Here is a 14,689-nt window from a genome sequence, read left to right as displayed (position 1 = left end):
TTTGTTGCAATATTTTTGGGACAACAGCACATTTTCAGGCAGACAAACTTTCGAAATTACAGTAGTTACAATTGTCAACAACAGATGGCGCTGCGGTCTGGGAAACTATAGTACGATATTTTCCACATATCCACCATGCGTAACAATAATATGGCGTAGTCTCTGAATGAAAATACCCGAAACCTTTGACAACCTGTCTGACGGAATGGCTTCACATGCAGATGAGATGTACTGCTTCAGCTGTTCAATTGTTTCTGGATTCTGGCGGTACACCTGGTCTTTCAAGTGTCCCCACAGAAAGAAGTCACAGGGGTTCATGTTCGGCGAATAGGGAGGCCAATCCATGCCGCCTCCTGTATGTTTCGGATAGCCCAAAGCAATCACACGATCATCGAAATATTCATTCAGGAAATTAAAGACGTCGGCCGTGCGATGTGGCCGGGCACCATCTTGCATAAACCACGAGGTGTTCGCAGTGTCGTCTAAGGCAGTTTGTACCGCCACAAATTCACGAAGAATGTCCAGATAGCGTGATGCAGTAATCGTTTCGGATCTGAAAAATGGGCCAATGATTCCTTTGGAAGAAATGGCGGCCCAGACCAGTACTTTTTGAGGATGCAGGGACGATGGGACTGCAACATGGGGCTTTTCGTTTCCCCATATGCGCCAGTTCTGTTTATTGACGAAGCCGTCCAGGTAAAAATAAGCTTCGTCAGTAAACCAAATGCTCCCCACATGCATATCGCCGTCATCAATCCTGTGCACTATATCGTTAGCGAATGTCTCTCGTGCAGCAATGGTAGCGGCGCCGAGGGGTTGCCGCGTTTGAATTTTGTATGGATAGAGGTGTAAACTCTGGCGCACGAGACGATACGTGGACGTTGGCGTCATTGGGACCGCAGTTGCAACACGGCGAACGGGAACCCGAGCCCGCTGTTGGATCACCTGCTGCACTAGCTGCGCATTACCCTCTGTGGTTGCCGTACGCGGTCGCCCTACCTTTCCAGCATGTTCATCCGTCACGTTCCCAGTCCGTTGAAATTTTTCAAACAGATCCTTTATTGTATCTCTTTTCGGTCCTTTGGTTACATTAAACCTCCGTTGAAAACTTCGTCTTGTCGCAACAACACTGTGTTCTAGGCGGTAGAATTCCAACACCAGAAAAATCCTCTGTTCTAAGGAATAAACCATGTAGTCGACAGCACACTTGCACGTTGTGAACAGCACACGGCTACAGCAGAAAGACGACGTACAGAATGGCGCACCCACAGACTGCATTGTCTTCTATATCTTTCACATCACTTGCAGCGCCATCTGTTGTTGAAAATTGTAACTACTGTAATTTCGATAGTTTGTAAGCCAGATAATTTTTTGAAACACCCTGTACTTCGCCAAAGATGTGTACAAAAGAAAATTAGGTGTGTATGTAACCGCTAAGAGAGGTAAAAGGACACAGAGATACACGGTTGAGAAAAGTTCTTTACTGTCTGTCACACTGGTACCAACTTCTACCTCACGCACCGAGTTAGTGCAATGGTAGAAATAAAACACAAAATTAACGTTCAGTGCGAACGCTTTGGAGGGACGTTCACGACGATATGTTGTAGATTATTCATTTGCAGTGACACATCCGTACCGGGCAGTTACAATGCTACAACAAAACGTCTTAGTGACGACGCCTTTGGGCGACATCGGAGACTGTACGCAACATTGTTTAATGACGTTATTTCTTTTTGCTTACTTTTGTGTAAGAGCAAAAGAAAGTGTCTCTGATTTCATTTCCCGCTTGTATCACAAAATTTGAAGTGAGTTCATAATTTTCCTTTCTTCTTTCTGGAAGGCTACGACTCCTCTTATTATAAGGAAACTATATTTATTTTAGGCTATGCATTGAAGAACACTAACATTCGGACTGAAAGACAAAGAGTTGGACAGACACAGTTTTTACGTAGAGGAAGTGGTTGGAATAATATAGACATCGATAGTGAAAAATCAGTTGTTGTTTTAAAGATAGATTTAAATGTCCAGTTAAACAAATTTCTACTAATTTTGAAACTTATAATTGCGATTTGATGAACTTACAGCGCAAATTTCGTAATCTTAAACATATCGTATGTAGACTGTGTGTCTGGAGACAACTGTTCCAGTGGCTGCTGTAAGGTCCCGAGCGAGGCTACCTGCGTTATTCCGTGGCCGTCTGCTGGCCCTGATGGTGAGATACCGGTCTTCTTGTGGTGTTGCACGCTGTGGACGTCCCGTACCGTAGCGGCTGGACACGTTCCCTGTCTGCTGGAATCGTTGGCATAATCTTGAGATCACACTTTGTGGCACACGGAGGGCCCGTGCTACGACCTGCTGTGTTTGACCAGCCTCCAGACGCACTAGTATTCTACCCCTCATAACGTCATCAATATGTGTTCTTTGAGCCATTCTCAATAGACAGTCACCATTAGCACGTCAGAAAACGTCTACACACTTACTATCTGTACCGTAATCTGACATGCACCAAAACACCTCTGCGTCTGTGGACTGCTGCCAGCGTCACCGTGAGACGACGGCAGGTCAAATGCACCGTATGGTCATACCCCGAGGTGATTTAAAACCGCAAACCACCCACCAGAGCGTTGTTTCACCATCTATCAGCATTATCCTTAATTTATGAACATGAGTATATATAAATGCGTACAAAATTCTCGGGGCTACGCCTCGAATAATTTTTGTTCCTCCAAATATATTGTGTCTGTCTGAGGGTGTTTTCCTCACTGTTGTTAGTTTTCTCCTAGAAAATTTCAGGACGGAAACAAAATATTTTTGCTAAATGCAAACTTAATTAGGGTAACTGTAATTGAAAACAGTCAAAAACAGACACGACGTAAATCATGAAATACTAACAACAAATAATAGAAACTACTGTCATTTGAGATACATATCTTATGTATTGTATGTAATTTCCACTAACCACATTTACTTTTCTCATTCGTGACTACTATTAACACCACAAGGAGAGAAACTCACAAGAGAAAAAGCAAAAACAGTCAAGCGCAAGAATCTACGCACCACTGATTTCAGTCAAGTTCTCCATCCTCATCGAAGTGAAATGTTTTGATGAGTGGTCCGTTTCGGACCAGGTCAAATCCTTGGAATATTCGATAGTAAAGGTACATTATTTACAGATATACACAGATATTTTTATCTATTGGTATCCCATGTTGTGTCAACACCATACAAAATAGCTATGCATAACATGATGAACTACCATACGTAGAAATGAATGGACCTGATCCATGATAAAAAAAATTTGGTGTCTGAAAGTGACAGATTCCACTTAAAACTGCCTGACATTTCAGCCTCAGGACTGGCCATGGAAAATTCTATGCTGTAGGTATTCGATCATTTGAAGTTGAAATAAGTCAATAGAAAATGAAACAGGCCAAGAAAAATATTTATAAGCTAATAAGTATGTAAATAACAATTATAGTGCGTAAGAAAAATGTTAAGAAAAATGTTTTGTAAAATTTATTTAAGTTATTTGCATATCGATGGTGACAGTGAAGTATTGGCACCAAGCTCTTTGTTGGCGAGAGAGCCAGCGCATTGATATATAGGGAGCGTTGTCCACCAGCTATATATTACTTGAAGAACACTATAATTATATAACGGAATTTTTTTATGAATTGTTAATAACCGTGACGTCATGAAGACATCAAAGGTATTTAGGCGCTAACTGCATATTGCAAGTTCGTTGTTACATTTTTTAATCTGTTCAACGTAAACGGTCCCCAAACTAAAGTTTTATAAACTGAATCATTATAAAGAGCTAAAAATTTATATTCAATCATTTTCAGAATAGATCTGTTTATCCTAGTCAATATTGCATTATTTTTCATTGAACCCTATAACCACAAGTTTTAACTTTTGTTCAGTTTTCTAAATTTTTTGTTTAATAATGACATTGAATTTATCATTAGTAACTTCAATCAAAAAGGGAATGAATAATAAGTACAGTTTTAGCTCACATATTTGGAATCCCAGTAAATGAATGCCAACCCAAATAATTATCAAGAGCAGACCAGAGTGAGTATATTCAGACATGCAGTCAGATGACGCTGTCCAGAGGCGACCCAATAAAATAAAAGGTAAGGAAAATATATACGTATGTTTTGAGGTTCACTGCATAGACAACCAGTACTAAGCGTAAGCTTATTTGTTCACGTCGAAATAATCTTCTTTTGATCAGTCACATTAGTAATGTTACCAAGAAAGGCACAAGGCGTACAGAACTGTGTACGCTAAAGACTATCAAACCAGATACGTTGTCAAAAGCAAGTCCGGACAGGAAAGCTGCAAGGCACAAAATCTTAAATTCCCTTTCTTTCTTTCATTAGACGGAAAGGAAGTTAAATTATTTATTTTATTTATTCGGCGGGGGGGTTTCAAAGTGAGTCCTTGATAAAGAGCGTTGAAAAATAAATTTTGAACTGTCGGCAGCAAATTGACATGTCCCTTACGGCAACTGAAAGTGAATGCCGTTCTGTCACCTAAAGTAACCTCAGACCTGGTTTATTCGGCGGGAGACCTGCAAGGTGCATTACACTGATCCCTGGTCACAGGAGAGCCCGTAAAGCCTGATGTGACGAACATATTACATGGTCGTTGGAACAGTAGTCCCAGGTTATGTTCACGGACGAGTCCAGGTATAGTCTGAACAGTGATTCTCGCCTGGTTTTCATCTGGCTTGAACCAGTAACCAGATACCAACCCCTTAATGTCCTTGAAAGGGACCTGTCTGGAGGTTGTGGTTTGATAGTGTGGGGTGGGATTATGATTGGTGCACGTACACCCCTGCATGTCTTTGACAGAGGAACTGTAACAGATCAGGTATATTGGGACGTCATTTTGCACCAGTATGTCCGCCTTTTGAGGGGTACAGTGGGCCCCATCTTCATCCTGATGGATGATGACGCACGGACCCACCGAGCTGCCATCGTCGAGGAGTACCTTCAAACGGAAGATATCAGGTGGAGTGGCCTGCCTGTTCTCCAGACCCAAAACCCATCGACAATCGCTGCACGTCTTCAAACCCCTACGACACTTCAGGAACTCCGACAGGTATTGGTGCAAGAATGGAAGGCTATACCCTAGCAGCTGCTCGACCATCTGATCCAGAGTATGCCAACCCGTTGTGGGCCTATGTACGTGCGCACGTTGTTCATATCCCATATTGATGTAGGGGTACATGCGCAGGAAACAGTTTTGTAGCACATGTGTTTCAGGATGGTTTTATCAACTTATCACCCGTACCGTGGACTTACAGATCCGTGTCGTATGTGTTCCCTATGTGCCTATGCTATTAGCGCCAGTTTTGTGTAGTGCCACGTTATGTGGCACCACATTCTGCAACTATCCTTAATTTGTAAGCATGAGTGTATTTTTATCTTAGGAAAATAATTACTTTACATATTAAAGAACGCACCTTCCTTTACGTTATCCAGGGTGCACCATAACCAGACTGCGAACAACGTCACGAACTCATCTGTTTACAATGTGGCTCGTTACGGATTTCTATGTAACTGATAATTACGAAAACAGCAGTGGTTTCTCAAGGCATCAAGAATAAAATAATAAAATAGCGTCTCGTTGTCACTCGACGCATCTTTCTTTATGCCTCAAGCCGTCGGTATTGAAAAGCAGTGAATGTACCTTACGCCTCTGACGTGATAACTAAATTCCGTGTTTCAGGTGCGTATTGGTTACCTCCTGCACATAAATTCCGTAAGTCCGGAGTGTGAGCGCTTCTTCATGGGTGTCGTGCGTGACACAGTGGACTACCGCAAGAAGAACAGCGTGAAGAGAAACGACTTTGTCAACCTGTTGCTGGAGCTGCAGGAGGAGAGACAGGTGCACCCCGACCCCGAAAGTGCAGACACTGGGAGAGAAGTTGCTCACTCGCCGGACGTCGACTTCCGTAAGTATACGCAAGTCATCAAAAACACGTCGCACGGCGTGCAGGAAACTGATTATACTTTCCATGAACACTGTTAACGGGAATAGTCTCTTTGATATTCTCAGGATATTAGGCAGAAAATTCAAAGAGGCAATGGTTATCTACAGCTTATGCAGAAATGAGACTGAAGTTGTAAAAGTTGGTACTTGAGAATCCAATGAGACACCCTGTTATTGAATCGTGCGGTAAATCAAACAGCAGGGGAAACAAAGTATGAGTCGGGAAATAGATTTAAGGATAAACGGGAAGAAACCAAAATTTTTAAGTTTCCCGATTACGTTGTATTTCTGTCAGAGACTGCAAAGGTTGTCGTAGATCAATTTAACGGAATGCGTAGTGTCCTGAACATGCTCACGAACAAAAGTGAAACATTGTGAACTAATTAATTCAGGTAATTCTGAGGGTATTAGATTACTAAATGAGATCCTGAAAGTATGAGACGAGTTTTGACGGCCGAGAAAAACAACTGAGGCCGACAGAAGATACGTCAATTCAGTCTGAGAGTAGCAAGGAAGAATTTCCTGCGAAAGAGCAATATGATAACGCCGAATATAAATTTAAACCTTACGAAGTCTTTTATTCAACTATTTGTGTGGAGCTCATTTGGAACTGAAATCTGGATGGGTTAACAATTTGCCCATAACCTTTGTCATTACATGAGGCAATAAATATCGAATCGCGTGTTCATTGCTCGTATTATCTGCCATATACATACGTTACAATAGTTTGTGACTTCTTCTTATAATAGTGTGAACCAACTGTACAGGAAAAAAAGTTCCGCGTGGATCAGTTGCAACGTAAATGGTGGTCACTGCACGCCAGACACATTTAAGTACAAAAATCACATGGCTGTAATTTCTAGTACAACATAAGTGTTGACATAAAGTCATTATTGTCATGTTTCTGCATAAGGATGCCGTTGTTGGACATATACGCAAGAGAAAGAGCTTCACAAACTGAACACGTAAATAAAGCGTTGGTCTACATTTGGCCCTTTTGCAAGCAAATTTTTGACTTTGACTGCCAGAGTTCTTGGATGTCCTGAGGGACACCGAGCCAATTTCTGTTCAATTAGCGCATTAGATCGTCAAAATCCCCACCTGGTTGAAGGGTTCTGTGCATAATATTCCAAACTCTCCGAACTGATGAGAGATCCGGTGACCTTGCTGGCCAAGGTAGGGTCTGCAAGCACGAAGAACAGCAATAGAAATTATCGCCGTGTACGGGCGGGCATTATCTTGCTGAAATGTAAGCCCAGGATAGTTTACCACGCAGGGCGATAAAAAGGGCCGCAGAATATCGTCGACGTACAGCTGTACTGGAAGGGTGAGCCGGATGACAACCAAAGAGGTCTTGCTGTCAGAAGAAAAGGTACTCCAGGCCATCTCCCCCAGGCCGTCTGGGGCGTTTCCACACACGTCTTCGACATGGAACTATAATACGTCTTAACTTTGTGGGAATGGTGCATTTAGTATCCGTCCCTTATATTCTGCTTCTAGTTTCGTACTACCAGACATCTTAACAACTGTCAACGGCACTATTGCAAGTAGCTATTATAGGGAAATTATGTTAATTAAAATTAAAAATAAATATAATATTGAATACTGCACTACTGGCCATTAAAATTGCTACACCAAGAAGAAATGCAGATGATAAACGTGTATTCATTGGACAAATATATTAACTAAAACTGACATGTGAATACATTTTCACGCAATTGGAGTGCATAGATCCTGAGAAATCAGTACCCATAACAACCACCTCTGGCCATAATAACGGCCTTGATAGGCCTGGGTATTGAGTCAAACAGATCTTGGTTGATGTGTACAGATGCAGCTGCCCATGCAGATTCAACACGATACCACAGTTCATCGAGAGTAGTGACTGGAGCATTGTGACGACCCAGTTGCTCGCCCACCATTGATCAGACGTTTTCAGTTGGTGAGAGATCTGCAGAATGTGCTGGCCAGGGCTGCAGTCGAACATTTTCTGTATCCAGAGAGGCCCGTACCGGATCTGCAACATGCGGTCGTGCATTATCCTGCTGAAATGTAGGGCTTCGCAGTGATCGGATGAAGGGTAGAGCAATGGGTCGTAACAAATCTGAAATGTAACGTCCACTGTTCAAAGTGCCGTCAATGCGAACAAGAGGTTACCGAGACGTGTAACCAATGGCACCCCATACCATCACCTCCGGTGATACACCAGTATGGCGATGACGAATACACGCTTACAATGTGCGTTCACCGCGATGTCGCCAAACACTGATGCGACCACCATGATGCTTTAAACTGAACCTGGACTCATCCGACAAAAATGACGTTTTGCCATTCGTGCACGCAGGTTCGTCGTTGAGTACACCATCGCAGGCGCTCCTGTCTGTGACGCAGCGTCAAGGGTAACCGCAGCCATGGTTTCCGAGCTGATAGTCCATGCTGCTGCAAACGTCGTCGAGCTGTTCGTGCAGATGGTTGTTGTCTTGCAAAGGTCCCCATCTGTGGACTCAGGGATCGAGACGTGGCTGCACGATCCGTTACAGCCATGCGGATAAGATGCCTATCATCTCGACTGCTATTGATACGAGGACGTTGTGATCCAGCACGGCGTTCCGTAGTACTCTCCAGAACCCACCGATTCCATATTCTGCTAACAGTCATTGGATCTCGACCAACGCGAGCAGCAATGTGCCGATACCATGAACCGCAATCGCGACAGGCTACAGTCCGACCTTTATCAAAGTCGGAAACATGATGGTACGCATTTCTCCTCCTTACACGAGGCATCACAACAACGTTTCACCAGGCAACGCCATCAACTGCCGTTTGTGTATGATAAATCGGTAGGAGACTTTCCTCGTGTCAGCACGTTGTAATGCGCCACCAGTGTCAACCTTGTGTGAATTCTCTGAAATGCTTATCATTTACATATCACAGCATCTTCTTCCCGTCAGTTAAATTTCGCGTCGGTAGCACGTCATCTTCGTGGTGTAGCAATTTTAATTACCAGTAGTGTAATTAATATATCTGAACATAAAATGGGTAAATTAATTTTTCATAGGAAGTATAGAATGTTAAGAATGTATTAAAAGATAATACAGACCTGAGAGATTGACCGTTTGTCTGTAAATTTCTTTTTCACAAACTATTTTTATCAAAACTTTGTTGCTGTGATTTGGGCCCTTATGGTTCTCACTGCTTCAGATTTTTTTTTTCAGAGCAAATTACTACGCGCAGCCTAGAGCTTTACTAGACTAACATTGGCCTACCTTTTTGCAGCCTTCACAGACGACCTGTTCGCTGCACAGTGTTTCGTCTTCTTCGTGGCCGGTTTCGAGACGTCTTCCACGACAATGAGCTTCTGCATCCACGAGTTGGCAGTCAACCCAGACATCCAGGACCGCCTGAGGTCGGAAGTCGACAGCGTGCTCAGCAGACACAGCGGGGAGGTGACTTACGATGCCGTACAGGAGATGACCTATCTGGACAGGGTGGTCGCAGGTGAGGTTTCTCCTCCTCGTCTGACAACGAATACTTGAAGCACCGGGACCCATGGAAAATGAAAATTTACGCCTCTGAACGCGAGACGTATGCACACCACGATGAAAAGTTCTCAATTTTCCGTCCGGTCGGCGGAGATGAGATGCTCGGCTTTGTCAGAAGATGATGGGTATGACACTCGTAGAAGCAGCACGTTATCTCAGCTGCTGAAGACCCGAGAGTTTCTCATTCACACACGTGAACACAAAATTTTCAGCGGGAATGAGGGGGTACAGTTAAACAGTAACAGAATAACTTTCCGTTATCTCAGTCCGAGTTTGGACAAGAAGAGAATAGAAGCTTTTGAAATGTGGTGCTACGGAAGAATGCTGAAGATTAGATGGGCAGATGACATAACTAATGGGGAGGGATTGAATAGGACTGGGGAGAAGAGAAGTTTGTTTCACAACTTGACTAGAAGAAGGGATCGGTTAGTAGGACATATTCTGAGGCACCAAGGGATCACTAATTTAGTATTGGAGGGCAGCGTGGAGGGTAAAAATCGTAGAGGGAGACCGAGAGATGAGTACACCAAACAGATCCAAGATGTAGGTTGCAGGAGGTACTGGGAGATGAAGAGGCTTTCACAGGATAGAGTAGCATGGAGAGCTTCATCAAACTAGTGTCAGAACTGAAGACCAAAACAACAACAACAACATCTCAGTCTGTTACCGCTTCTGACTTACATTAGTCTAGCACAACACTTTTCTTAAGTATTTGCTACTCAACACGGTCTCATCACAATATAAAATGACATACGCAGTATCAGTTACCACAAACGTCTTTGGAGGCGTTCAGTTAATGGTTTTGCACATTTTGGATAACTACTTGACGCTGCTGAGATGTATGCATTGTTTTCACATGTCCTTTCAAACGATACTATGTCATGAGTTACATCTAATGGTAATAGAGTTGTTTCTTGTTCATTAAAATGTCACAAGCTGTCCTCTTTCCTCGGTAACGAGCTCCTCAGTTCTTTCAAGTCACTTTTCTTTGTATTTCTTGAAGAAAGGCGCTGCGTCGGCGGGAAATGAAGGAACCTTATGTCTTTCCACTAGGTTAGGCTTAAGAAGGGAAAACGCAGGGTCTCTGAAGAAAATCGTTCAACCCTTAATTTGTTTGACCTCATTTGCATGAAAAATGGTTTGGGTATTGATTCCTGCCATATCCAGTAGAACACAGAATACGACCAATGGCCATCTTCTTGTGACATGCGTGACGGAATACGCCGCCGGCCTGTGTTGCCGTGAGGTTCTAGACGCTTCAGTCTGGAACCGCGTGACCATTACGATCACAGGTTCGAATCCCGCCTTGGGCATGGATGTGTGTGACGTCCTTAGGTTAGTTAGGTTTAAGTAGTACTAAGTTCTAGAGGACTGATGACCTCCGATGTTTAGTCCCATTTGAATCATTTTTTGAACGGAATACGCACTTACCTGCTAATCGACTGCGTCGACTCCTTCTTTTGTTACCTTCTAACGCAAAACTGTCTCTTGCTGAATTTTAGCTTCGTCAACGGTTTCTAAGGCGTGCATAGTTGAAAGTAGTAAAACTGCATTTTTTCCGTACAAACGAAACAATGTACAGTCCCTCTGTCTCCGGCAAAACTTCTTGTGGAACCTCGCATTTGTTTTCTCTTGCTGTACCGAAGCAAGCTAGTCGTTGTTTTCTATTTTTTTAACTAGAAGGTAATTAAGGATTGCTGGTGTACCAGTTATCTGTGGATACGTTTCTCCCTACGATCTGGAAGGAAATACTGCTGCGGTAAGAACGACCAGACTACAATTGGGGTGATTGTGATAACGTGCAAAGAGAAGGGAGGGGGAGGATGTGGACAGGCAGCAAAGGTGAAGGAGATGACAAGCACAGATTGGAGAAGGCGGAGGAGGAGGAGGAGGAATAGGAGGAAGAGATGGGCGGAGATACGGGACGGAGAAATGTACAGAGAGAGGAGAGAGCGTCACATGGACAGTGAAAGGAAAGGGTTGGACATGAACAGGGAGAGTTGGAGGAGAAGATAGAGAGAGAGGAAAGGAGTAGATGGAAAATTGGAATAAAGAAATATCCGGACAACGTTGGCTCTCTCAACTAGTATAAAATATGGAGCCCTGTTTGAAATTTTTTGATGTCTTCCGTCAACCCTACCTGGGAAGGATACCCGTACCGCGCAGCAGTACTGCAGAGGTCGGACAAGGGGAGTGTAGGCAGTCTTTTTAGTATAGATGTTGCATTTTCTAAGCGTTGTGCCGTTCGTTCCAATTTAAGTAGTTTGTAACTGTTATCTCTTGATTCACAGGATATCTTGCGGACCATGGATGAACGGTATCAGACGGATGCCATTTTCCTTGACTTCGGGAAAGCGTTTGACTCGGTGCCCCTCTGCAGACTTCTAAGTAAGTTACGAGCATATGGGATTGGTTCCCAAGTATGTGAGTGGCTCGAAGACTTCTTAAGTAATAGAACCCAGTACGTTGTCCTCGATGGTGAGTGTTCATCGGAGGTGAGGGTATCATCTGGAGTGCGCCAGGGAAGTGTGGTAGGTCCGCTGTTGTTTTCTATCTACATAAATGATCTTTTGGATAGGGTGGTTAGCAATGTGCTGCTGTTTGCGGATGATGCTGTTGTGTACGGGAAGGTGTCGTCGTTGAGTGACTGTAGGAGGATACAACATGACTTGGACGGGATTTCTGATTGGTGTAAAGAATGGCAGCTAACTCTATAGATAACTGTAAATTAATGCAGATGAATAGGAAAAAGAATCCTGTTATTTTTGAATATTCCATTAGTAGTGTAGCGCCTGACACAGTCACGTCAATTAAATATTTGGGAGGAACATTGCAGAGCGATATGAAGTGGGACAAGCATATAATGGCAGTTGTGGGGAAGGTGGATAGTCGTCTTCGGTTCATTGGTAGAATTTTGGGAAGATGTGATTCACCTGTAAAGGAGACCGCTTATAAAACACTCATTCGACCTATTCTGCAGTACTGCTCGAGCGTTTGGGATCCCTGTCAGGTCGGGTTGAGGGAGGACACAGAAGCAGTTCACAGGCAGGCTGCTAGATTTGTTACTGGTAGGTTTGATCATCACGCGAGTGTTACGGAAATGCTTCAGGACCTCTGGAGGGAGTCTCTAGAGGAAAGGAGGCATGCTTTTCGTGACTCACTAATGAGGAAATTTAGAGAACCAGCATTTGAGGCTGACTGCAGTACAATTTTACTGCCGCCAACTTATATTTCGCGGAAAGACCACAAAGATACCTGTAAGATAAGAGAGATTAGGGCTCGTACAGAGGCATATAGGTAGTCATTTTTCCACCGTTCTCCTTGGGAGTGGAACAGGGAGAGGAGATGCTAGTTGCAGTACGAGGTACCCTCCGCCACGCACTGTATGGTGGATTGCGGAGTATGTATGTAGATGTAGATGTAGATATAGTTGCATGGATAATTATTAGACTTGTGTGATTTATCGTGTTATACACGAAACGTATTCGCAGTTGCGAATACGGACAACCACCAGCTGTATTATGAAATGACGACAGTGAAAATTCGCGACTCGAACCCAGTTTTACGCAAGAGGTCACCTTAGCCGGTTTCGCTATCCGTGCACAACTCACAACCAGAGCAAAGCTTCCATATGTCGTCGCACATGCGTCACCATCTGCACTCGTACACACATATAGTAATTCCCACACAGTTCCAAGGTATTTTAATTTAAAGTAGCTGCCTGGTATTGGCGGATAAATACGATATTGCAGGGACTGTGTTGTTGAGAAGTACGGCGCAATGTTTCTTCGGACAAGCATACACGCATGTCCGAAAGATCTTTGCGTAGTACTTCTTAGCAACGCAGCCGGTGGAATAGTGTATTTATAGTGTTACCGAAATTTATATAAGTCCTTGTACTACTCATGGCGATACCCCACACTTTTATTACAGATTTCATGTGACTGAAAATGTATTTCAGATACATATGAAGATAACAATGTCATTAGAATGGGTATTCTAAACATGAATTCTTACTGCACTGTGTGGCATTTTACCTTACGATTCTCAAAATCGTGGTATTAATATTTTCATACTTGTTCCATTGCCGGCAGAAGTGGCCGAGCGGTTCTAGGCGCTTCAGTCTGGAACCGCGCAATCGCTACGGTCGCAGGTTCGAATCCTGCCTCGGCCATGGGTGTGTGTGATGTCCTTAGGTTAGTTAGGTTTAAGTAGTTCTAAGTTCTAGGTGACTGATGACCTCAGATATGCAGTCCAATAGTGCTCAGAGCCATTACAACCAACTTTTCCCATTAATACAAAATTAAAACCCAAAGAAAGAACAAATTTAAGACATACTTACTACTGACTGTTTTGTTGAGACGGAATTTTCTCTGTGGACAAGTGCAACTTTCGTGTACCATATAATGACTGAGGAAGAATAGTGACAAATATTACCACTACCACCTTACGTACGTTTTGGTCAAGTGGGTTGCTGAAACGTTAACCTTATATCCTGGCAAGTAATCGGCTTTACAGGCAAGAAAATATTTTCTCTTACACTGCCATATTTCACCTGTTACTTGCCTCTAATCACAGTGTAACATCTACTGTGATAAATTTCAGAAATAGCAAAAGTTGCAGAAGTCGTGCAAGTTACAGAATTCGCAGAAAACACGTAAATCGCAGAAACCGCTAAAAGCAGGTAAGTCGTAGAAATCGTAGATGTAGCATAGATCGGGTGCGAAGGGATGTATATTGTGATTTAGTTAACAGCGTTTCCTAACTGTGACAAATCGCAGCTAAGAATCGCAGTTGCCGGATGTGCTGGCCGCCGCGACGGGTTCAGCGAGCGTCCAATGGGCTGGTGGCTGCTGTGGTGAGGGGGGCGGGGGGGGCAGAGGGAAGGGGGAGGGGGCTCAATTCGACCCTCGTTCCATCAGGCGGCTGCGGGATCCTCAGGCCGGCGATCCTTTCAGTAGGACGGCGGAGCGGTAGCGACCTCACAGCCGAGGTCAATACTTGCTGCTTGGCCAAACGGCCAGTGTTTGTCCACACTAGAGTGGTTCTGCGGTGGTGCGTCTGGTGCTGAAGTCACGTACTGCGCGTGCCGAAGTGACCCTGGTTGCGGTAAGCGGGCAGTGCGGTGACCGGCAGGCGGAGGC

At 43.8% G+C, this 14,689-nt stretch overlaps 1 protein-coding gene across 1 annotated transcript in view; it reads left to right on the top strand.

Annotated features, from left to right (window-relative positions):
* LOC126281696 (probable cytochrome P450 6a13) overlaps positions 1-14,689 on the top strand; it is a 65,475-nt gene that overhangs the window by 37,745 nt on the left and 13,041 nt on the right. The window contains exons 4-5 of the mRNA XM_049980869.1: positions 5,740-5,965; positions 9,280-9,501. Coding sequence (XP_049836826.1) covers positions 5,740-5,965; positions 9,280-9,501 — 448 coding nt within the window. The remainder of the gene's footprint in view (positions 1-5,739; positions 5,966-9,279; positions 9,502-14,689) is intronic.

Source organism: Schistocerca gregaria, chromosome 7, assembly GCF_023897955.1.
Source record: "Schistocerca gregaria isolate iqSchGreg1 chromosome 7, iqSchGreg1.2, whole genome shotgun sequence".
In the NCBI taxonomy this organism is placed as follows: Eukaryota; Metazoa; Arthropoda; class Insecta; order Orthoptera; family Acrididae; genus Schistocerca; species Schistocerca gregaria.
This window is presented reverse-complemented; position numbering and strand designations above follow the sequence as displayed.